The 24483-nt window shown below is 51.2% G+C and overlaps 1 protein-coding gene across 2 annotated transcripts in view; it reads right to left on the bottom strand.

The window, feature by feature from the left end:
• PLPP1 (phospholipid phosphatase 1) overlaps nt 1-20104 on the bottom strand; it is a 67437-nt gene extending 47333 nt beyond the window's left edge. For both annotated transcript variants that reach the window (XM_036279037.1, XM_036279038.1), the window contains exon 1: nt 20001-20104. In XM_036279037.1, coding sequence (XP_036134930.1) covers nt 20001-20058 — 58 coding nt within the window. In that variant the 5' untranslated portion in view covers nt 20059-20104. The remainder of the gene's footprint in view (nt 1-20000) is intronic.
• Between the last annotated feature and the right edge of the window lie 4379 nt (nt 20105-24483).

Genomic DNA, 24483 nt, shown 5'->3' with positions numbered 1-24483 from the left:
GGGGCGGGGTCAGTGGGGCAGGTCCCTGTACACAGGCGCAGGTGGGCTGGGGAGAGCCTGGGGCGGGGTCAGTGGGACAGTTCCCTGTACACAGGCGCAGGTGGGCTGGGGAGAGCCTGGGGTGGGGTCAGTGGGACAGGTCCCTAGGGGTACACAGGCCCAGGTGGGCTGGGGAGAGCCTGGGGCGGGGTCAGTGGGACAGGTCCCTAGGGGTACACAGGCCCAGGTCGGCTGGGGAGAGCCTGGGGCGGGGTCAGTGGGACAGGTCCCTGTACACAGGCGCAGGTGGGCTGGGGAGAGCCTGGGGTGGGGTCAGTGGGACAGGTCCCTAGGGGTACACAGGCCCAGGTCGGCTGGGGAGAGCCTGGGGCGGGGTCAGTGGGACAGGTCCCTGTACACAGGAGCAGGTCGGCTGGGGAGAGCCTGGGGCGGGGTCAGTGGGACAGATCCAAGTACACAGGTGCAGGTCAGCTGGGGAGAGCCTGGGGCGGGGTCAGTGGGACAGGTCCAAGTACACAGGAGCAGGTGGGCTGGGGAGAGCCTGGGGCGGGGTCAGTGGGGCAGGTCCCTGTACACAGGTGCAGGTGGGCTGGGGAGAGCCTGGGGCGGGGTCAGTGGGACAGGTCCCTGTACACAGGTGCAGGTGGGCTGGGGAGAGCCTGGGGCGGGGTCAGTGGGGCAGGTCCCTGTACACAGGCGCAGGTGGGCTGGGGAGAGCCTGGGGCAGGGTCAGTGGGGCAGGTCCCTGTACACAGGCGCAGGTGGGCTGGGGAGAGCCTGGGGCGGGGTCAGTAGGGCAGGTCCCTGTACACAGGCGCAGGTGGGCTGGGGAAAGCCTGGGGCGGGGTCAGTGGGACAGGTCCCTAGGGGTACACAGGTGCAGGTGGGCTGGGGAGAGCCTGGGGCGGGGTCAGTGGGACAGGTCCCTGTACACAGCGCTGCCCCCATGCCCCACCACCCTGGGCTTCCTTTTCCACGGTCTCAATTACCAGCAGCCAACCTCAGTCGGAACACATCACATGGAAACTCCACCGCACTGCATCTCATCACAGAGGCATTATATCATCTTACATCATCATGAGGTGAGCCCCATACAGTGAGGTATTTTGAGAGAAAGACCACATTCACGTAACTTATTACAGTATATTGCTATAATTGTTCTATTTATTATTATTGTTCATCTTAGTGTGTCTAACTTATAAATTAAGTGAAAGGTTCGCACATACAGAAAAAAACACGGTCTATATAAGGTTTCAGGCATCCGCTGGGGGGCCCGAACACATTCCCGGTGAATGGGGGGGTCACTGTGGTTGAGGATGACTCAGAGATGGCACGCCAGGTACCCAGGGGCAAGAGTTCAAAAGTGCGCCCTCAGCTTCCAGAGACACCTACATTCTGGTCCTTGGCCTACAGTCACCGCCTGTCTGTGGTTGACATGGTTTTACTATAAAAAGTACTAAGTTATCTTGGTTTTTTGCTTTGTGTTTAAGTTGGGACAAGGGGGGGCAGTCTGAATATAAGTGACATTTACTAAAGAAGGTTTTTACTTTTTGTAGTTTTCTGTCAATAATTAATATCCTCAACCTTTGAATCTTAGTTCATTGGACACTTAAAATAAGGATGTATATACTTAAAGAGCTTTTTCTAAAAAAACACCCAGAATGAGGATAAGGGCAGGTTTTTACTGTGAACTGAGATCCCCGCACAAAAGGAAGTCAGCCTACTTCCGCACTAACAAGAGTCAGAAGCAAGAAGTCGGCCACCTGTTGCTGCCTCTCCCGGAGGCTCAGGGCGCCCACTGGCCAGAACACGAATCCCCCCCCCCCCAGCAGCAGCTGCCCCCCCTCGGGCCAGCCCAGGTCACGGGGCAGCCACCTCCCAGGGAGGGATTTCTATATGCAAAACGCCAGGAGCAGCTGCCGGAACGGGGTGGGGAGACAGCTGATGTGTTTTCTATTTTACTTTCTCCTGGGCCCTTACCAGGAATCTATTTTTGGCTTCTTTGGTATTTTAAGCTATAACTATAATCATTTCTCAGCCCAAACACGTTCTGTTGATGTGACATTAGAGCTGGGGTGATGTGAGCACATTTCGAAAGAGGCGGTGACAGCAGAACTGTAGTCACAGTTAGTGCATCAGTGGTGTCCACCTGGGAACCGAGTGGGGAGCCAGACTCCCAAGGCTGCACGCCGTGACCCCATTCACATGGCACCAAGGATGGGGAGCAGAGGGGGTCCCCAGGCCGCGGAGGAGCTGACACAAACGAGCAGCAGGCGGGGACTTTCTGTTCCTTCTACGTCCTGATTGTGTGGCAGTTACCCGACTCTAAATTCCGAAGGGCCTAAACCCATAGAACTGTCCCCAAGAGAGTGAATTTCACTGTGTGTAAGTTCAAAATACATCTAAGTGCTGGCTTCGGCCTCTCACCTCTCCACCCCTCACCCCTTCCAGGCTCTACACCGTGAGCCACCTGCGCCCCCACCTCTAGCTCCTGGCTCCCATCAGCTAGCCTGGCGTCTCCCTTGATGTGGCAGGGTGGGGTCCTGGAAGCAGCTGGGCTCTGGGGTCAGATGCGCCCCGGGCTTACTCCTGGCATTCCCCCAGGTACTGCTCGAGTGCCGTGGGCAGACTGCTCGCCTATCTGAGCTCAGTGTCCTCTAATGGAAAACGTGAACAAATACTAAGCATGTACCTCCCAGAACTGCTGCCCACTAAGAGCCCAGTTATGTGCCTAACACAGCACCTGGCCACTGGGAACAGAACGCATGCTTATTCCCTGAGGGCTCTCCTCCGCCTGCTGCCTTCACACCCTCTGTCCTTCTGAGTCCCCATGGGCCTGGGACGCGCACACACCTGTCGCAACACGTAATCTATGTCTGGCAGTGACTCATCCCCAGAAAATAAGATGTGGCTAGGTGTTGTCCGGTCCCTGACTTCAACAGACCAGCATGTTCATGCTGGACAGTCGGTTGACTGTTTGAAAACAGTCTGTGCAGCTGCTGCGGTCTTATTGTTAAAGAAGGGGGTGTTGGGAGCGTGCGAAGGGGGCAGAAAAGGCCGAACACAACGAGACAGTCAGGGACGGATGACCCAAGGCCTGCCAGAGTTCACACACAGGTGCTGTACACAGAACAGCACAAAACTGCAATCTAAGTACTTAAAAACGAAAGTTCAAGTGGATTATGCCCAATACAAACAAAGACCACATAAATGCTAAAAGTAACTTTGTAGAAGACTGCTAAAAATTTAAGAGTATATGCAACAATACCTCAATTTGTTTTTTTAAGTATGTTGTTTTTTTTTAAAGTGTGAATTCATATACATAAAAAGGCACTAGAAAGATATATAACCAGCCCTGGCTGGTTTGGCTCAGCGGTTGGAGCATCGACCTGTGGACCAGAGAGTCCCAGGTTCGGTTCCTGCTAAGGACACGTACGTCAGTTGCAGTTTGTCCCCGGCCCCAGTTGGGGTCGTGTGGGTGGCAGCCATTCGATGTGTCTCTCTCACATCAATGTCTCTCTCTCTCTCTTCCCGCCTCTCTCCCTCCCGCTCTATCTTAAGCTAAATAAAAAAATGTCCTCAGGTGAGGGTAAAAAAAAAGATATTTAAACAAATGTTTTTAAAAGGGTCATCTTTTGCATCATGGTGAGATTGGTAGTGATACTTATTTTATTTTCTGGGCTTTTTATTTTATTTTAATTTATTTTAATTTATTTTTATTTAATTGATTTTAGAGGGAGATGAAGGGAGAGGGAGAAAGAGACAGAAACATCGATGAGAGAGAACATCGATTGGCCGCCTCCTGCATGCCCCCGACTGGGGATTGGGCCCACAACCTGGGTATGTGCCCTGACCGGGAATTGAACCAGCAACCTCTTGGTGCCTGGGTCAATGCTCAACCACTGAGCTACACCAGCCAGGCTATTTCCTGGACTTTTTAGAGTTTACCAATTTACTATATGTTAATTTTAGAAAATTTGAAAAATCAATGAATACTTATTTTTAAAGGAAAAAGTCAATCTAGATCTTACAGATGACAGTATTCCATATCCAACACTTAAGTACATTGTGCTAAACTCATACAATGAAATACCATGATTTCCAGTCAAAACAGTAAGCTACATTATAATAAACTGCATCATGAAATCAGATATGAGGAGCTCCCCTAGGGAAAGAGCGGCTGCTCACTGGGAAGCCTGTGGCCAGACACACAGGGACCCTCACCAAGTGCTGCCGTGGGATTCAGTGACTTCCGCGAAGGCGGGCGCTGGCCGGCGAGCTTCCGCAGACAGTGTCGGAGCGCGTCAAAGGGAAGCCTCCTCTTTGAAGTCCAGTTTCTACAGAGTTTATTTAGTCTTTACTTTAAAGAAAGTATGACCTGCAGGGTTTTATCTGAGTATTGTTGAAGCTTGTAAAGCAGAGCATCTATGTTCGGTGGGAACACCTGGCTATTCCTTCTCTCTCGACCCCAGTGAAACTCCATCTCAGCAATCCCACCCAGAGCTCTCTCCACCCACCAAGTCTCCCCGCCGGGGGCTGGCCAAGGGGGACGCGTCCAGTCGGCGGAGGCCTGTCCGCTGAAGAACAAGAGTGTGTCTGCCCGTCCACTGACCCTCTGACGAAGCTGGCGAACGAGTCATCTAGAACAGTCAACACAGAAATGCCTCTTACGAGGCCGGTCTGGTGTCGGGGCAGACTGTAAAACCTCTGAGGAGACTCTTCTAGCAACTAAGCTTGTAAAGAAATCAGACTGACCTGATTTCACCATCTGGTACATTAGTTATCTCGGTGCTCAGAATTTACACAGGAAATAATTCAAGAACCAAAACTACAGAATAAACTGTAAATAAACAACCAAATAAAACCCAGACCTGAGACCTCGGCAGCTTTTAGGGTTTCATGCTGCCACCCACCAAAAAGCACTGTGTGTTTTCAATCTTCACAAGTATTTGCGTAGATCCATTGTGCCGAGTCTGAAACGATGCCAACCGGCAAGGGTCCAGAAACTAAAACAGAGTCACGCTAAGGTGTGTCCAGAGGAAAACAGAAAAGCTCTCACTCGGCAGGAAGTCACCAAAGTGGCATACCTAAATTAGTAAGCTCTGTTTAAAACACACACACACTTTTTAAAGGCACACGGGCCAAAAACCTCTGGTCAATTTCTCTTTTTAATGGTTATGATTACTGCAGTAGCAAATCATATACCTGTTTCTCCAAAAATGTCTGTTTGCATCGCTCAAGTTATTCTGCACAGAAGAGCTGCAGAGGGCTCCCACACCTCCCTGGAGGCGAAGGGCTCACACTGCTGAACCACAGCCAGCAGCCACAGGGACCGGGGGACGATGGCAGACGTCACGTCCGCTGGGTGCCCGCGCTTCCTTCACACGGGCGCTCGCATCCCGAACCCACCTGTGAAGTGGACACTGTCTCTCTGCCGTGCAGTGAAGACACGACGCTGAGCGGGGCTAAGTAACTTCTGTGAGACCGGGAGCCGGAACTTGCAGAAGAGCAGAATTCTGAAGACGAGTCCACAGCTGCAAATCCTAGACTCCCTCCTACCAGATAACAGCTGTTTGGGTAACAGCTTCAAGTGACCCACTGTTCTCAGCAAAGGGTTCCGTGTGAGCGTCTCCACTGGGGTACAAGGGTGTTCCTCTCGGCGAGGTGCCTCTTCCCCACCCAGCACATGGCGGAAGCCAGGACCCCCACTGCCCCAGACGATCAGTGTTTCGGCTGACCTCCCTCACTGACCCCCTTCCCTCCTCAAATTGGATCCTGTGGGCCTGTGCCTGAACCTTCCCAGGCCCCTGGGGTGCATTTGTTCATGCAGTCAATATTGGCTGTCTTACCCCTTAAGCTACTACACTCTGCCTTCTCAGTCCAACTTTTTAAAATAATTATCAATACCCACAATGTCCATTTCTACACCACCCACTCCAATCTGGAAATGGCTTTATATCAGGTTATTGACGACTAAACCCGGAGAACCCTTTGCAGGCATTCTCTTGTGTGAGCTTTTGGGAGAGGGCAGACCTTGTCACCACTGCCCCGAGTCACCGCATTCAGTGGCTTTCCAGAAACATCCTCCCTCTCAGCCTCCGTTCTTCACTTCCTCCAACCGATCCATGGGACGTCACTCAATCCACTGAGGCACACTGGCCGGGCAAATGCTGTAAACTTTTGTATGTGAATAAAAATAAATCGAAATGTATTTTATACCTTGGTAACATACAAAATATTTTAATGAAGTTCTGTTGACATTGCAAGGTAAAACTCACTGAACACTCTAACCTCTTTAAAATGATGCCAAGAGCTACGGCCGGTATGGCTCAGCGGTTACAATATCAGCCCGCGGTCCAGAGAGGCCTGGGTTCAGTTCCCGCTCAGGGCACGTACTTCGGTTGCAGTTTGTCCCTGGCCCTGGCTGGTGTCGTGTGGGTGGCAACCACTCGATGTGTCCCTTTCACGTCGATGTTTCTCCTCCCTCTCTCCCTCCTGCTCTATCTGAAGATATATGCAAAACAATAAATAATATGGTGCCAAGAGTCTGTTTCCCCTTAGCTCAGGTAATGCTAGTTTGCGTGGATAGGATGCTAGCCCACTCAAAAAGGACACGTTCACACCCGTCGCACAGCAAGTGTTCACGTCTCACCTCCGAGCACACAGCGCCTCCTCCTGGACGTATGCAGTGACTCGGTAGAACCCGTCTGCGGCTCGCCCCAGGCACGTGAACCGGGACGTTTCTGCCTCCATTCCGTTCAATAGACCCGATTCCTCAACATTCAAACTCCTCTTCTTTTACTACAACTTCAACTTATAAAATACTCGACAAACTTACACTGTCTCCCAATCTCAGCATTTCATTCTCGCCATGAAAAGTCTGAGGAGATGAAATAAAGGTAATGACCACCAAGTTCTTCCAGCAATCTGCCCTTTTATCCTAGTAACTCCTAAATATAGGCTCGATGAACTGACCTAATTCCTCACACTTCAGGAGGTTTACCTCACTGGAAACGTGGCCTTCGTCACCGGCGGCCCTGCGAGGCTCGCGGGGACCCCTCCCGCCGCAGCCCTGCTTGGAGACGCGGCCACCTCTCCTCCACTCCTCTTGAAGAGCAAACAGACCATCCAGCAATGTTCACTGCTTCCATTTTTTATCTTCCTTTCCTCCATTCTCCTCTTTGTTTCCCTTTTTATCAGAAGAAATTCATCAGGGCCTTCGGGCAATAGTGGCTCACTTGAATTTAAACTCTCAGCCATGACTACTGACTAGCGCAATGGTTTTAAATGGAAGTTTTAAATTATTAGCAAACAAAAAAATATGGCTCCTAAACAGGACTCAATTTTGTCGAGATTTTTCTTGCAAATTATCCATGGTATTTTATTTCTGGTGCACACATTTCTAATTGGTGTTGGTTTCCACTGCTAGAGCGTGGGTGAAATTCCTTCATGTTTAAAGATACCCATATCCCAAGGCCCACATAATAATGAATCATCCTGCAGGCCACAACTACACAGGACCAGCAAGACCTCACCATTCCAATCATTAACTGGCTGATGAACTGAAGACTAATACCGAAGAAAACAGAAACCAAGCTTAGAAAATGGAGTCAGCGTATTTCAAGCATCTCTCTCCTAGGTATTCCTCTGCGGGTCACCAGGACAGGGCACAGGAAAATCACAAGGTTAGAAGAGAGTCCGCTGGTGTGTCAGGTATTCACCAAAAGAACTGGACAGACCTTGCTGAAGACAAACTGTAGCTGATACAGATGACAGTCTCCTGATACTCAGCAGACTAGGTTAGGATGTTTTTTTTAAAAAACAAAAACAAACAAACAAACAAAAAACCACACACTTCTTTAGTTAAATGGCAGGTGAATATTAACATTTATCTTTCTTAAAACTGAGAATCTCCCTTCACTGAAATCCCAGTGTTTGACCACATCAGACTTCACGTGGGCTTCTCCACGTGGCCTGTTTCACCATTCCTCGTGGTAACTGACGTGGGAATGACAAACTAGTTGCAAAGTTTCCCAGGCCAGCTGGTCACTGACAGAGCCGTGCACCTGTACGGCAAGAGAAGAACTCAAGCAGGGGTCCTATACTACTTTATACCAGGGCCCATTTCTCCTCTATCACTACCCCCTGAATGCTCGGACACTCGCCCCATTCTGGGCCAGCTCCATTTGTATCTGAGCTCCCACGGGCCGCCTGCAGGTGCGCAGGGGACCCTCCTGCACACCACGCGCCCTCCGTCGCCCTCCTCCCCCAGTCGGCGGCATCAACCCCTGCCACACATTCTGCAGCAGCCGGCTCTCCCTCATCGGCAAGGCTTGCTGACCACTACCACCCCGGGGCAGGCAAGGCAGCACTGTTCCCACCACTGTTACAAACGACTAAATGCACCGCCCACGATCACCCTGCCCACGTGACCACAGGGAGGTGCAGAAACAAGCCAACCCCTTTTACTACTAGCTCCCACGTTGAGGCCTTTCAATAAAGTTAAACAAGCAAATGGCCACTCACTGGATAACCATTCACAATGTTAAATCCTAAGTAAGGAGGAAAGGTTATGCAAAAAAAGTATCTTCATGAAAGGTGATTTACTTGTTATTAGATTTGGTTAGTAATTAGACTACATTCAATGGCAGTCCTTAGAGTCTCACTCGTACTATAGGACGCAAAGTTAGTATCAATGTACATATCCAACACTTGCTATAAAGCTGAGTGTTACCCATAACCTGCCTAACAAGTTTTGATAACATCACAATTTAAGAAACCTTTTTTCCAATCAGGCCACTGGGTCAGACGAAAACAATATTTGGAAAGGAGCACAGTGACAACTTCTCTTACCCATGCTGTTTGAAAAGTGCCCTGGCTGGTTTGGCTCAGCGGTTGGAGCATCGGCCTGCGGACCAGAGAGTCCCTGGTTCGGTTCCCACTAGGGGCATGTACCAAAAAAAAAAAAAGTAATATACAACAAATGTCACTTGCTTCTGCTATACTGCATGACTCTGCTAGGTGTATTTTCCAAATCAAATTGGGATGTCATTTAGAAAAGAATGTGTTTTTATTTATTTTATTTTTTAAAATAATTCTTTGCCCTGGCCAGTTTGGCTTAGCGGTTACAGTGTCAGCCTGCGGACCAGGGAGACCTGGGTTCAGTTCCCGCTAAGGGCACATATCTCGGTTGCAGTTTGTCCCCGGCCCTGGTTGAGGCTGTGTCGGTGGTGACCACTTGATGTGTCTCTCTCACATCGATGTTTCTCTCTCTCTCTCTCTTCCTCCCTCTCTCCCTCTTGCTCTGTCTAAAAATAAATGCAAAAATGTCCTCAGGTGAGAATAAAAAAATTTTTTTTCTTTTATGTTTTTATTGTGTTTGTTTAAGAGAGAGAGAGAAGAGAAACAGGGACGTAAGAGAGAAACATCCATCGGCCGCCCCCTGCACACCCCCTACTGGGGATCGAACCCACAACCCAGGCATGTGCCCTGACCGGGAATCGAACCGGGACCTCTCAGTCCATGGGACAACGCTCAATCCACTGAGGCACACAGGCTGGGCAAAAAAAAAGTGTGTTTCTAAAAATATTTTAAGGAAAAATATTGTAAAAGTATGTATTTTGATTACATTTAGTCATATAGTTAACAAAAGCATCCGTGAAGACTGTACCTGAAATTAGGACGGGCCACCCCAGAAGCCTGCAGCTAGTGTGATCACCCTCTAACTCAGCTCGCAGACTCCACGGAAGGAGGAGAAGACAGCTCCTATCCGTCCAGAGAAGTCATGCTGGAAACTGGTCATGTTCGGCTCCTCCGGCCTGCACTGTGGGCAGCTCTTCACCAGTTCGCATTCTCAAGTCAGTCCTCACGTCTCCGGAGCTGTGCCCGGGGCCATGCCATGCCCTCCTCGCACACAGCTCTACCCCTATTTCCAGTCTGCTGCTCTCGCCAACCATAAATTCGGGAACCCTGCCCAGGCGCTGTGGGATTACTGCTCATCTTCAAGTAGAATCAGAAGGCCGGCCCTGGCCGGGCGGCCCGGGGGCTGGAGCGCCATCCCGCACTCTGAAAAGCTCTGGGTTCAATCCTCGCTCAGGGCACGGATGGTGGCAATGAGGTTCCCCTCTCCACCCCGTACCGTCTCTCTAAATGAGAAGATCTGAATGTGGTATCTGCTTCCAGAGACAGACTAGAAGTAATCAAAACATTTCTTATAGTGATCTGGGCACTAAAAACTGAAATACAAACAGGTTCCACTTTCAATGCTGTTTAGAGTGAAGCGAGAACGACACTACATAATGCTCCAAGAGGAAAGGAGCCAGCATGCGGCTGATTTACGTGAGACTGGGTCAGGGGCATCGAACTGGCTTACTAGCTTCCTAACGACAAGGTGACAGCAGCAGCACAGGCCAGGCCCAGGCTAAGCACCCCACACTGCCCCACCCATTTCTCAGGTCCTGCACGTCAGGACCGGACGGCACTGTCAGTTAGCGTCACCTTCCTCCTCACTAGAGGAGACTCGAGCGTGTTCAGCCTGCCCAGGGTCATACAGAGAGTAGTAACAGAGCCAGAACTCAAACCCTGGGAGAGCGGCTATTCATTCATGCAAAGAGTATCTGAATGCCCACCATTTGTCATCCACTTTCTATGCACCCTCATTGTGGTGTTTTCACCCAGTGATACAGATAGATTCTGAACGATCTAAGAAACTATTTTCAGAAACTTTCTACTAACCAAAAGTAATGCTTCCAAAGGTTTACATGATCTCTGCTGGACAGTAAAAGCAACGGTCCGAAGAGAGATCACTCTAAAATGTAGATGAGGCAGTCTTCATTAAAACACCTGCCTACCGCACGGCCGGTGTGGCTCAGTGGCTGAGTGTTGACCCTGCACCAGGAGGTCGCTGCTTCGATTCCTGGTCAGGGCACATGCCCAGGTTGTGGGCCAGATCCCCAGTGGGGGAGCAAGAAGCAGGCAGCCAATCGACGTTCTCTCTTACTGATGTTTCTATCTCTCCCTCTCCCTTCCTCTATAAAATCAAGACAGAAAATATATTTAAAAAAATAATAAAATCAAATACCTGCCTACCCCCTTACAAGTCTCTGCACCCCCAGGATGGAGACCCTGTCTCTGGCCTTGGCAACCTCAGTGCTCACCCTGGACAGAGCACTGCTGCTGCTGCTGAGCCTGTCTTCCACAGCCGGGAGCCGTCTGGGACCCAGGGTTACTTTATTTTGCCACCCATTTCTGGATCCCAGTGCTAGGGAACAAAATGCAGCCAGTGCCTCAGAGTTTCGTGATGATTGATGAGTTTATTGAAGACATTTACTAAAGGCTCATTTAGGCATTCAGTAAATAATGCTTTTCTGCTCTTCTCGTTCATCTCTCAAACACTAGGCAACCAACCCACCTCCCTTACTGCTGAGTTACACGGACCAAAGGGCAAGGCATAACCTGGCCTAACGAGCTGTTAATTAAGTCAAGTGCTCTTCCACTACACACTTTCTACGTGTCATTTTCCTGGGCACCCCGCCCTGAAGAAGACTCAGGAAACATTTCCAAGCAGTGACAGCTGACAACCAGACCCGAGGCTCTAATGTATCTGCTGGAACAACACTGAGGTGGCTCACGCGGCGCACAGTGCAGGGCAGAGGTCTCCCGTCCAGGTGGGGTGTCTACGAGAACCACGCTATCGGAAGGCGCCGTCTGTACCCCTGCGAGGGTGGCACGCCGTCCTGGCAACTCTCGGTGCGAGTTATAAAAATCGAAGTGCCCCCTGGCCAGCAGAACATGCTCAGAACAGTGAGCAGACTGACAATGAAGCCACACGGTGCAGGATTAAACAGCGTCATGAACACTCCGGCCACCTACAGTAATCACAGCCAACCAGTTCCCCAGCCCGCCCTCCCGTTACTGCCCCTTCCCCAAACCCAGGCCAATCTGCATGCAAAAGTCCTCATCCTCCCGGGTTCGGTTCCCACTAGGGGCACGTACCACGAAAAAGAAAAAAAGAAAAGAAAAAGTCCTCACCCTCAAAACTGCGTTCCGGCCCCTGACCGACTCCTCGCCGACTCCTCACCGGGCTTCGGCGGAGTCCCAGCCCCCCCGGCATCCACAGCACACGGCCGAGCTCCCTGGGGCAGGCAGCAGGGCCCGGCGCTGCGTCCACTCGGCCACCAGCCCCGAGGGCGGAATCACGAGAGGAACACCGCGGATGGTACTGGGCCCCAGCCACACTGTCTCTTTTCGGTCACCAAACGCCCTTTGCCCCTCTGGCCCTCGGCACCGGCCCCTCCCTCCGCCTGGACTCTTCCTCGTCCAGCTCCTCACGGCCAACTCACTTTCACCCCAAGTCTCTGTTCAAAGGGCCCCTCCTGGAAGCCTTCCTTGCGTTTCCAAGCACAGCGTCAGGCTCCGTCCAGCCTGCCTTCCTTCCGTGCACGGACATCTGAACTGTCCTACGCAGCGCAGAGACTTCCTCGTCCAGTGAGACTGACGGCGCCCAGCAGTGCACTGAACACACAACGAGTGTGCAACAAACAAACAAAACATGGAGCAAAGTCAACATTTTAAAAACTTAACATCGTGCTCACACAACATAACAACACATCAAAATAAATACCTGATTGGAAAACCAAGGGTAAGAGGGAGGGGCGTATGGAGAGGTGTCACACAATGTTTTCTTTCTTTGCTGCCTGCTTAATTGCAGAAAGAGATTAAATTAATAGAATTTACATAAATGAGGATGCACAATTAAGGTCATTCAAAAATTTTAGGATTATTAAGCCCACTTTTTACCTGGGGAGGGACCATTTCTCCAAGGCCTGGGCAATAAAAACAGTGACGTGACTGGGGTATCATTAACTCCATTTTCTTGATGAAGTTGAAATTCAGGAATTACCACTCTATAAAGTAAGGGTTTTTCCATTTGTTTAATTACACTCCAGCACACACCCCTACAGATCAACTTCCACCACGGCCAGGTGACCGCGACGTGGAGATCACACGTGGTTTTTACACACGGCTGATGGAACACGGCCACTTCAAGATGCTCTGTCACCTTCAAAAATATTCCGTGACTACTCACGGGAAATGTTTTAAAGTTTGTAAGCCCAGCCGGTGTGGCTCAGTGGTTGAGTGCTGACCCATGCACTAAGGGGTCACGGGTTCAATTCCAGTTAGGGCACATGCCCGGGTTGTGGGCCCAATCCCCAGTGGGGGGCGTGCAGGAGCAGCCAATCGATGTTCTCTCTCATCAATGTTTCTATCTCTCTCTCCCTCTCTCTCTCTAAAAAAATCAAAAAAGAAAAAAATGTTTTTGTTAATCTTGTAGTTTAGCCCAGCCAGTGTGGTCAGTGGATTGAGCATTGTCCCATGGACTGCAAGGTCCTGGTTCAATTCCTGGTCAAGGCGCATACCCTTCAGGCTCAATCCCCATAGGGGGTGTGCAGGAGGTAGCTGATTAATGTTTCTCTCTCACACAGATGTTTCTATCTCTCTCTCCCTTCCTTTCTCTAAACAAAAAAAAAAATCAATAAAAACATATTTTAAAATATTTTTTAAAAAATCTTTGGAGCTTAGTGACTTTCTACTAACTTCTGTCTTTTTGTTGGTACCCAGCAACAATTTAAACTTGAATTCCTTACCCCAAAGAATCAGGATAATCCCCAGGCTGAGTAACAAGAGGAATCTTGGTAAAGCTCAGCCAAATGACTCAACAAGAAAGAAGTTAACAAAGACTCATAGCACGCACACGAGTTTCCGAACGATGGCATCTGAAGAGAATACAAAGGGAAGACTTACACTTCATGAAATCCAGGGAGGGGAACGGTCTCCGGGCACGCCTGCCTCCACTCCAGGCCAGGTGCACCTAAGTTCACACTCAACTGTGTAAAAACCGACCGAAGCCCAAGAGTAGCAATTCCCTTCAGGTTTCTGCTTTTGTTCCAAACTGGCCATTTAGAGACAGAAAAAGCCTTGCAACAGGACTCCAGTCTGACTCAGATATGCCAGGTTTGACAGCTTTGTGTTTCGAGACTCCTTCCCTTTCTCTGCGGCTGGGAGGAAAGAGAGACCACCCTTCAACTCTCACAGAGGCAAAAGCAGCCCGGTTCACAGAGCTCGTGGCCAGGGGTCAGGATACGCCTGTGTCCAGCTTGCCTGCCACTTCGAGACGCCCCCCTCATACAGTGGGTGAGTCCCCAGACCCATCGCAAGCTGAAGGCGCGCTGAATGCACCGAAGCTACCGAACCCCACGGCTTGGCCGTGCCCCTTACATGTGCTCAGAGCGCTTTCACTGGCCTGGACTTGGACGTCCCCTGGGATTTCCCTGAGAGTGACTGACTGCCTTCACCTGAAACAGGAGACACAGGTGGGCGCTGTGTAGACATGAGGGATGCGCAAACACGATGTTCCCAAACCGCTGTTCCCGCAGCGCCCGCACGGCCCGCCGTGACCAAGGCTGCGTCCTGCCGCACGAGAGAGGACGCGCGGCCTCGCCCGGGCCGGACTGAAATGTAGAACCGGAAGCATCCACCTGTGATGAGCCTTTTGTGCTCAAGCTGGCGGAGGCCCTTCATGCAGAACACCAAGTCCACCTGATTAAGGATGACGACGACTGAAACGGGGGGAATGGGTGTGCCTGTGTAAAATCGGCAGAGAGGGTCCGCTGGTGCGGCTCAGTGGTCAAGCGTCGACCCTGCACCAAGAGGTGACCGGTTCGATTCCCGGTCAAGGCACATGCCCAGGTTGTGGGCCCGATCCCCAGTGGGGGGCATGCAGGAGGCGGTCCATCGATGTTCTCCCTCATCCATGTTTCTCTCTCTCTCTCCCTCTTCCTTCTGAGTCTCTCTAAAAATCAATTTTAAAAATTAAATTAAAATTAAATGGACAGAGAGGGAAAACCCCATGAAGTGGCTGGTTGCAGTTGAGTGGTGGTTAAGGACCACAGCAAAGAATCTCAGGCAAAGGGTCAGTGAGGAGTACTTCAAATGCAAGAAATACACAAATAAACTTGGCTTCTGTTTCAAAAATAAATAAATAAAATTCAAAGCATGGTTTCTATTGAATGGGTATCACTCTCACGCCACTGTGGTCAGGAAACTCTAAGTCGAACTGTCCTAAACAGGGGGCTGTCGGTCCTTATTTTTCTCTCCAGTCCCTAACATGATGCACAGCATCTCCTAGTCTCACACAAATGCGTACTCAGTAATGAATGAATCAACAAATAAATGTTAAGAGAAAGGGGAGGGCACAAAATGCTAGCGACCATTTAGCAAGTGACTCTTTCACTAAATGCTTGTCCCTCCGCCCCCAGGGAAAAGGGGCCCAGATTGAGGGTCAGGAAAGAGACCTCTCCTCAGGGATGATGCTTAAGGGGCGGAATGATGTGAACATCACGGGGACAGTGGCTGCCAGTCCTCGCTGCCCAAGGGCTTTGCCGCTGGGCTCTGCTCTACCGGCTTTGACTTGGCCTGAGGGCGACACAGGTGGAGCCTGCTGAGAAAGCCACGCCCCCCCCCCCCCAAGAAAGCCCACGCTGGGGCCAGGAGCTCCAGTGTGCCCCTGCGGATAGGGCAGTTATAGCTGGTGTCGAGTGCAGAAAGGGAAGCCACCTTAGATCTGCTCTGGACATACATGAGCACTATCAATAGTGTCCAGGTGAAAAAACAGCACACTCCAGGACAGTAGCCAAGAGAATGATGAAAGAACCATCTTCAAAGGTACAGGCAGGATTTAAGCGCAGCAAAGAGGTGAAATGAGCCCGGGCTAGCAAGATCAGGGAGCCGTCATCAGCTCCTGGCCTGAAGGGGCGGGGAAGGGGTCCCGGAACCCGGCAGGACCTGTAACAGTAGCTGGCTGGCAGAGAGGACCACTGAACAGAACCTGTGACCTACTGCTCACAAACCCAGAGCAGCTCTGGCAACACAAGTGGCTCTGCCAGGCTCCTGCTCCCGTCCCCTGGCCAGGGCCAACCAGAAACCGAAAAGCAAGAGCTCAGCTAACAGTCCAGGGAAGTCATTTCCCCAAGCACCGCAGGGTGGGGACATGATCTGCAGGGGCACAGAAAGGTTTTCTAAATGACGGCCGCCCAGCAAAACAGGCACATACAAAGGTCTGCCAGGTCCCATCTAAATCTTCCAGACCATGGCTGCCCGCAGAAAAGGCTTAAACAGAGGCACTTGAGTTCCTACCACCCAGGGAAAGAGACGAAAGGATTCTAAAGTAATTCCAGGTTAACTTTTGTCACTTCTGCATCTCTAATAGTATAAACATAATGAATCTTTTTTTTTTTTTTTTTTAAATCCTCATCTGAGAACAGTTTTCCATTTATCTTCAGATGGGGGGTGGGGGCATCGATGTGCAAGAGACACACTGATTGGCAGCCTCCCGCATGACCCAGACCAGGGCCGGGGATCAAACTGCAACCGAGGTACGAGGTACGTGCCCTTAACCGGAATCAAACCCGTGACTCTCTGGTCCGCAGGCTGACACTCCAACCACTGAGCCAAACCAGCCAGGGCCATTGTGAATGTTACCTAGGACAACTCCCTCTTCTAGACTCAAAGGGCACCCATTCCAAATCCCCATATTATACTTATCATGATGTACTACAACCTCTTGTGTGATCCTCCCTCATCAGACCCTAAGCTACTACAGGGCAGGGATTGTTTTATTCGACTTTGTATCCCGAGCACCTCCCATGGACCTGGCACAGACTTAGCCTTTAATCAATGTGCACCGAATTGATGAGTGGACTCAGTGTCTAATTATTGGCAGCCTAAAGCCATGGTGGATAAAATCTGGAATGACCCTCAGCAATTAAACACCAATAAGTTTTATTTAGGACATGGTTTCACACAACACACAGCCCCTTTCATACCAGCCCACTATCATTCCCTGGAGCAGCTTCCCGTGTGCTCAGATGATGCTGATGGCCTTCTCCACAATCACAGAGCCCATCATCAATAGAGCCAGACAGAGGAACACGGCAAGACGAAGCTCCATTTCAGAACAGAATCCAATTCACAGCCTCCCTCAAAACTCTCACTCTCCAAGGATTTACCCGATCTACTGAAGAAACTAGTAACTTGGGTATATCACATAGAAATTCATGTTTCACAGCGATGATAATGTTGACTTGGGGGTAGAAATGCTTGTTTGCATGCACACATATGCCTGCATACGCACACACAGAAGACATGTTTAATGATCACCCTCTGTAAATATAAAGTAGCCATGTAACACAATCACACCGCATTGTCCTACTAAAATGGATACACTGTATGATGTCGGGGTGGTCATTATCAGAATGTGGAACATATTCACATTATAATTATGAATCATTTTCACAGAACCCTGTACTTATGAAGTGCTTAATCATCTTTCTGTGGTACAGCCAACTCTCACCTGTAGATTCTCCACGGAAAGAGAAAAAGTTAATGCCAAGTTGATAACCCTCTTCTCTACCATGACTTTAGGCTGCCAATCTCCTGCTGCCAGGAAGGTGAGTAATAGTAAATTTAAAATGACCCTCAGACTCCACTAGAAAGATGAGTTTGCTATGAAAATATCCTGTCTTCCAAAACTCAACATGAAAAGGCTTTGTAACTCACACCATGGTACCCCTCCCTGCTGTCTGAGACAGAGCCGATGTTAAATCTGATGTCATCTTACAGCCAGACAGAAGCAGGTCAGTACTCTAGCAAGACAATACACTGAGTTACTTGAAAACAACCAAAAACAGGTGAAGTGTGCTTCAAATAGATGGGTATTTTTTCCTAAAACAAACTGAATGCACAAACCCCCAGAACAAGCACTTTTCAAAACCATCGAAGGCATTTACGATCTGAAGCACAATTTTATCTTTCTGAGAGTCATCAGAAATCGGTGACTCCTGGGTCGACGTAGCAATCCATTACATATTGCTTCCACAGGGCAATGAGCTGATGTCCGCCCAGGCTGAAAATACACACTACGAGCACCTGTGATCTCTGAACCTGCATGTGCACAGGGTTCCTCCACCGTCCAGACACTTACAAAATAAACAAAACACAGGTCTACCAAATGGCCCTGTGTTTAACAAAATGCGCTTCAGCTACCTCAGAGTGTAAAGTTTCATCTCCCAAGCAGTGCTTGGCTCCAAGAAATAACGATGTTTGTTATATAAGTTAATAGCTCCCGAAAGGTAGGAAAGGGGGAAGTTAGCATACAATGGACAGCACGCAGTCTGTGGGAATGACTGGGCAATATCCAAGTACTTCTGCCTGACCTTCTTCTTCCTTCATGAAAATAGAAATGAAGTGTAACGATACTGAGTGGAAGTTAAAACACATTTTTAAATGTACCATCTTTACCAAAGGTAAACTTTTGGTCTAACGTAATTTGAATATATTTTAATGTAATTATGACCATGTCCTGACACCTGAAATGATCACTTGTGTTTCTATAAAAATGGTGTCCCAAAACGGCGCTTCCTTTTCTTAACCTTAATTCCTAAAATTCTCTGTGGGGACAACACAGAAAGTGTCTTGGTAAACAATAAAAGTGTTTCAGCAATAACCAAAAGGGATGTTTTTCCTCCAAAAACCCTATGTAACAGAATATCTAAGTATTCAGCAAGGCTGCAAGCACCTCCGTGGGCAGGTTTGCCACAGGACTGTGCGACCCAGGATTTCCTATCACTGGGAGCAGGTTGATGACCAGCACCTGAGACGCCCGGAGGTCGCTGACCTCCACCTGGGACGCCCCGAGGTCCCAGACATGCACCTGGGACGCCCCGAGGTCGCTGACCTGCACCTGGGACGCCCCGAGGTCCCAGACCTGCACCTGGGACGCCCCGAGTCACTGACCTGCACCTGGGATACCCCGAAGTCCCAGACCTGCACCGGGGATGCCCCGAGTCGCTGACCTGCACCGGGGACGCCCCGAGGTCCCAGACCTGCACCTGGGACGCCCCGAGTCACTGACCTGCACCGGGGATACCCCGAAGTCCCAGACCTGCACCTGGGACGCCCCGAGTCGCTGACCTGCACCTCGGACGCCCCGAGTCGCTGACCTGCACCGGGGATGCCCCGAGGTCCCAGACCTGCACCTGGGACTCCCCCGAGGTCCAGGACCTGCACCTCGGACCCCGATTCCCAGACCTTCACCGGGGGAAGCCCCGATGCCCCGAGGTCCCAGACCTGCACCTCGGACGCCCCGAGGTCCCAGACCTGCACCTCGGACGCCCCGAGTCGCTGACCTGCACCGGGGACGCCCCGAGGTCCCAGACCTGCACCTGGGACGCCCCGAGTCGCTGACCTGCACCTCGGACGCCCCGAGGTCCCAGACCTGCACCGGGGATGCCCCGAGGTCCCAGACCTGCACCGGGGATGCCCCGAGGTCCCAGACCTGCACCTGGGACGCCCCGAGGTCCCAGACCTGCACCTGAGCAGCTTTCAGAGCCACGACGGCGACACTAAACCTGAGCAGGGCTGCCCCAACCTCCAGCGGGTCTTCTCGTGGTTCCCACGCGCGCAAACAGTCCACGACCCGCCGCCTCACACGATGCGCCTGGAAAGGCGAACGCCTGCCCCGCGCCCATCCCGCTTCGGAGGACTGGTCCCGCCCGGTCGGAAGGAAGGGGCCCGGGAGCGGGGAGAGCGGCCAGCCGGGCGGGCGCAGCAGGGCGCGGGCGCGGGAGCAGAGCGGCAGCAGCAGCGGCAGCGGGCGCCCCAGCCAAGCGAGCGGCCGCACACGGCGGGCAGAGCCGGCGCCGCGGCCCCTGGCGACCTGGCCACCCTCCCGCCGGTAGCACCTCCGATGAGCAGGCGCGGCCTTTTCGGGCGGAAAGCTCAGCCGCCCCCCAGCCGCGAGGCGAAGCGAGCGGGCGCCTGCCGCGGACCCCCGCCCCGCCCCGGGCTGCAGCCTGGCTCGGGCGCCCGCGGCCGGGGAGGCGCGCGCGGGGACGGCGGGCGGGGCGGCGGCGAAGCGGGTCCCGGCGCGGGCGCGGACGTACCCAGCAGCACGCACAGCATGTCCAGGGCCACGAACGGCAGCCGCGCCTTGTCGAACATGGTGGCGGCCCGGGCGGCGGGCGGCCTCACGCACGAGTCCCGGCCGAGGGCGACGCGGGCGGCCGGCGCTCGGACGGCGGCAACGGCACCGACCCTCCCCACAAGCTCCCGGCCCCGCCGCCGCTCCGCAGGCCTGCGTCCGCCAGCCCGGCCCGCCGCGCTCGCCGCCCGGCTCCGGCGCCCTCTCAACAGGCGGGGCGCCCGCGCGGGCTTTAACGATGGGGACCGCCGGGGAGGGGCGCCGCGGGCCGGCCGTCGCGCGGCCTGGCCGGCGGAGCGAGCGCGGCGGGGCGGGGCCTCGGGCGCCACTCCGGCGCGCCGGCCAATCAGCGCGCGCGGCCCCGCCCCCGGCGGCGGAGCCCGCCCCCTGGAGCAGGATGCGCGGCGGCCGGGTGGGGCTTGGAAGTGTCCCCGGTGCGGTGCGGTGCGGGCGGCGCTGGGACCCGCGCACGGGCCGAGTCCTGGGTGCCGCGCGGCGAGCGCTCGGTCCCGGTCCCGGTCCCGCCCCAGGGCCTGGCTGCCGCCGGCTCCTGTCCCCGGGTGGGCGGTGACAAAGACCCTCTCCTGGTCTTCCGGCCCGCGGAGCGCTCTCCCTACCTAGGCCTCCACCTGGGCCTGCAAGTCCGGCCGAAACCTGCAGAATCATCCCCTTGGGGCCGCGTTACCGTGGATAGGGGATCGCATTTCTTATCCCCCACCTTTGCCGGGCACGCCCGCAGGCCTGCCCCTAGTGACTGCCCCAGGCCTCCCTGCTCCTGTTAGTAATTTTCCATCCCCTGACCCCTCACCCAGCTGCCCTTGCTGTTTGCAGAGCACAGTTCCTCTGATTGCAGTAGTCTTGGGTGAAGCCTCCCTCCAGTGTCCGCACTGTTTCCCTCCCAGCAGCGAGCAGTCCCCGGAGGACTCCAGCGGAGATTTAGTCATCTCCGTTTCCTAATCTTGACAATTAGAGGTTGAGAGTCCCTGTTGTAAGTGATAGTCGAGAACTGGAGGAGCCTGGAAACAATAATGTGCGAGTGTTTTATAAAAGGTTCAACCCTCCATAGAGGTTACTGATTACTCTCTCCTCCTTAGCACATCTGCTTGTACAAATATGTAAGATGCGACTCGAAATCTGTACTTTCTACTTCTAACACTTTTCTTGTGAAATACCCCTAAAATAAAATCAGTAGAGAGAGAACATTACCTACCCTCAGGGAGTCTAAGATCGAGTACCACAACCAAAAATGTATGCAACTCGAAATCTGTACTTTCTACTTCTAACACTTTTCTTGTGAAATACCCCTAAAATAAAATCAGTAGAGAGAGAACATTACCTACCCTCAGGGAGTCTAAGATCGAGTACCACAACCAAAAATGTATTTGAAGAAGCATGTTTCTCTTTAAAAGGAATCTTAATTTTGGATTTCACCTTTTGTTGTTATCTTTTACAAGCTTTAAACAATTTATACCCGAGAAAGATATGCCATAGTTTAATCTGTGGCTTCTCTTTCTTCCAGATTACAAAGTCCCCAGATTGCAAGGCCACGAGGGACTGAACTATAAAGTATTCATTCAAAAAACATTTATGGGGACTGTGGGCCAGGCATAGTCTAGGGACCGTGTTTTATTGAAACAGCTCCCAAAATAAACATTTGCTTTTAAAATGCTTTTTCAAAAGTAAGCATTCAAAAAACCTTGTTGTTTAATGCATATGTTCATTGTTTACTGGTTCCTTCAACATTTATATTGAGCCCTAAAGTAGGTGTGCCCCAGGACACAGCTGTGGAGAGACAGATGAACAAGACAAGATCTCTGCCCTCCAGGAGATTCTGTTGAGTCAGAAAGTCTGGCATGTAATGGATGTGATCCTTACATTGTTCTTTCTGTCTTTCTCCCACACTGATAGACATTTTCTTCAGTGAGAAGGATGTAAAGAAAATAGTTGATATATTAACTTTTTGTGCACTTTGGAGCAGTTACAAAGAACAGCTTTAAAAATAGATCAATAAACTCCATTAAAATGTATTAAGTCATATTCTCTGATTTAAAAGGGAAATCTGTGGCCCTGACCAGTTTGGCTCAGCAGTTAGAACGTTGGCCCTCAGACCAATGAGTCCCGGGTTCGATTCAGGCCAAGGGCAGGTACCTCTGTGGTGATTCATTCCCGGCCCTGGTTGGGGTCATGTGGGAGGCAGCCACTCAGTGTGTCCCTTTCAAGTCAATGTTTCTCTCTCTCTCTCTCTCCCCCTCCCCCCCCACTTCCCCTCTCTCTCTCCCACTCTATCTGAACAAAAGTGGGAAAATGTCCTCAAGTGAGTATAAAAAAGAAAAAAGAGCCCTGGCTGGTTTGGTTCAGCAGTTAGAGCGTCGGCCTGCAGTCCAGAGAGACCCAGGTTCGGTTCCCGCTAAGGGCACGTACCTCGGTTACAGTTTGTCCCTGGCCCTGGTTGGATCATGAGGGTGGCGACCACTCAATGTGTCCCTTTCACGTCGATGTTTCTCTCTCTCTCTCTCTCTCCCTCCTACTCTATCTGAACAAAATATCAAAAAATGTCCTCGGGTGAGGATAAAAAAAAAAGAAAAAAGAAATGGGGAATCTGTGGCCCTGGCCGGTTTGGTTCAGCAGTTAGAGTGTCGGCCCGCGGACCAATGAGTCTCATGTTCAGTTCGGGTCAAGGTCATGTACCTCGGTTGTGGTTCATCCCTGACCCTGGTTGGGTTCTGTGGGAGGCAACCAGTCGATATGTCTCTCTCACATCGATGTTTTTCTCTCTCCCTTGCCCTCCCTCCCTCCCATTCTATCTGATGATAAATGGAAAAAATTTCCTCGGGTAGGATAAAAAGTAATAATATAAATAAATAAATAAATAAATAAATAAATAAATAAATAAATAAATGGGGATCTGTGATTTGTGCAAATGGCAAGCTATTAAGCCCTCAGTTGAGGAGAATGACTGAGATATGTCATTTTGTTTGGGGTGGGAGTTTGTGTTCATGTTTGGAGGGAGCGCTGTTTGCTTTGGGGTACTGTCATGATTGGATTCTGCTGTGATCACTGGGATTGAGAATGAGTTCAAGAACTTTGAAAGGACGGTGAACATAATAAAGAGAAAACACTGGTTGGGGAGTGACATCAGAACACCCCTGTAGGGGGAGGCATCCGTGTGCCCCTAGACTAGACTGAAACCTGCTCAGCGGACTTTGTCTGGGGGCTGCTTTTTCTCTCTGATCCCGCATCAGACGGAAGCCGTGGGCTTGGGAACAGTCCTGAAGACGACACCAACTTTCTCTCTGCTTGAAGCCAACTTTCTCTCTTAGTCATTACTAAGCAGTTTGAAAATGAGACTAATCTACGTCCTCCATTTTCACTTTCTCTTCCAACACGTCTTCTGGCTTCTGCTGGCACTGCCCCTGCAGCGCTCACTGGCATCGCTGGCGCGTCCCTCCTGGCCCCGCTGTGCCTCACTTCGCGGTGTCGCCCAGCCGGAGCACGGTCCCCTGGAGCGGGGCTTGCAAATGTCCTTTCTCCGCACCTGGCCTGAAGCAGATATGTTTTCTCTCCCACGCAGGTAGCGTTGTCAAACTAAAACACTGAAAATGTCATTGTTGCCCGGTCAGTGTGGCTCAATGGTTGACTGTCGACCCTGCACCAAGAGGTCGCTGGTTCGATTCCGGGTCAGGGCAGATGCCCAGGTTGTGGGCCTGATCCCCAGTGGGGGGCATGCAGGAGGCGGCCAGTTTATGTTCTCTCTCATCCATGTTTCTGTCTCTCTCCCTCTCCCTTCCTCTCTCTCTAAAGTCAATAGAAGAAAAAAATGTCATTGTCTCGTTCTCTAGCATATTTGCCCCTCACCCCCCAAATTTCACATACCTCATAACCCTTTTAGTGCTCACTGCCAAGCTGCTGGTTTCTTACCTGATGACAGTTTTATGTAATAGTTGATACACAAACATATAATATATAACATATAAGGAAGTTATGAAGCATAATAATAAAAGGAGCAACTACAGACCCCCTACTGAATTTCATATATCAGGTATCTTGGTGTCACTGAATCTATCCATGTGTTCTAGGCCCTTTCTATCCCCTTCAGGAGAGGTGACCACTGTCCTGAATTTTCTGTTTGTCTTCTGGCTTTATTATTTGTTTTTGGAAAATACATAATTACATGCATGTATCTCTAAAAATATATATTGTTTTTTAGCTTTTAAAAATATTACACCAGCCCAGCCGGTATTACTCAGTGGTTGAGTGCCGACCCTGCACCAAGAAGTCGCTGGTTCGATTCCAGGTCAGGGCACATGCCCAGGTTATGGGCCCAATCCCCAGTGCGGGGCATGCAGGAGGCGGCCAGTTGATGTTCTTTCTCGTGGATGTTTGTATCTCTCTCTAAAATCAATAAAAAACAAAACAAAACAAAAACAACATTACACGATCCCTGG

Source organism: Molossus molossus, unplaced genomic scaffold, assembly GCF_014108415.1.
Source record: "Molossus molossus isolate mMolMol1 unplaced genomic scaffold, mMolMol1.p scaffold_m16_p_3, whole genome shotgun sequence".
Lineage (NCBI taxonomy): Eukaryota > Metazoa > Chordata > Mammalia > Chiroptera > Molossidae > Molossus > Molossus molossus.
This window is presented reverse-complemented; position numbering and strand designations above follow the sequence as displayed.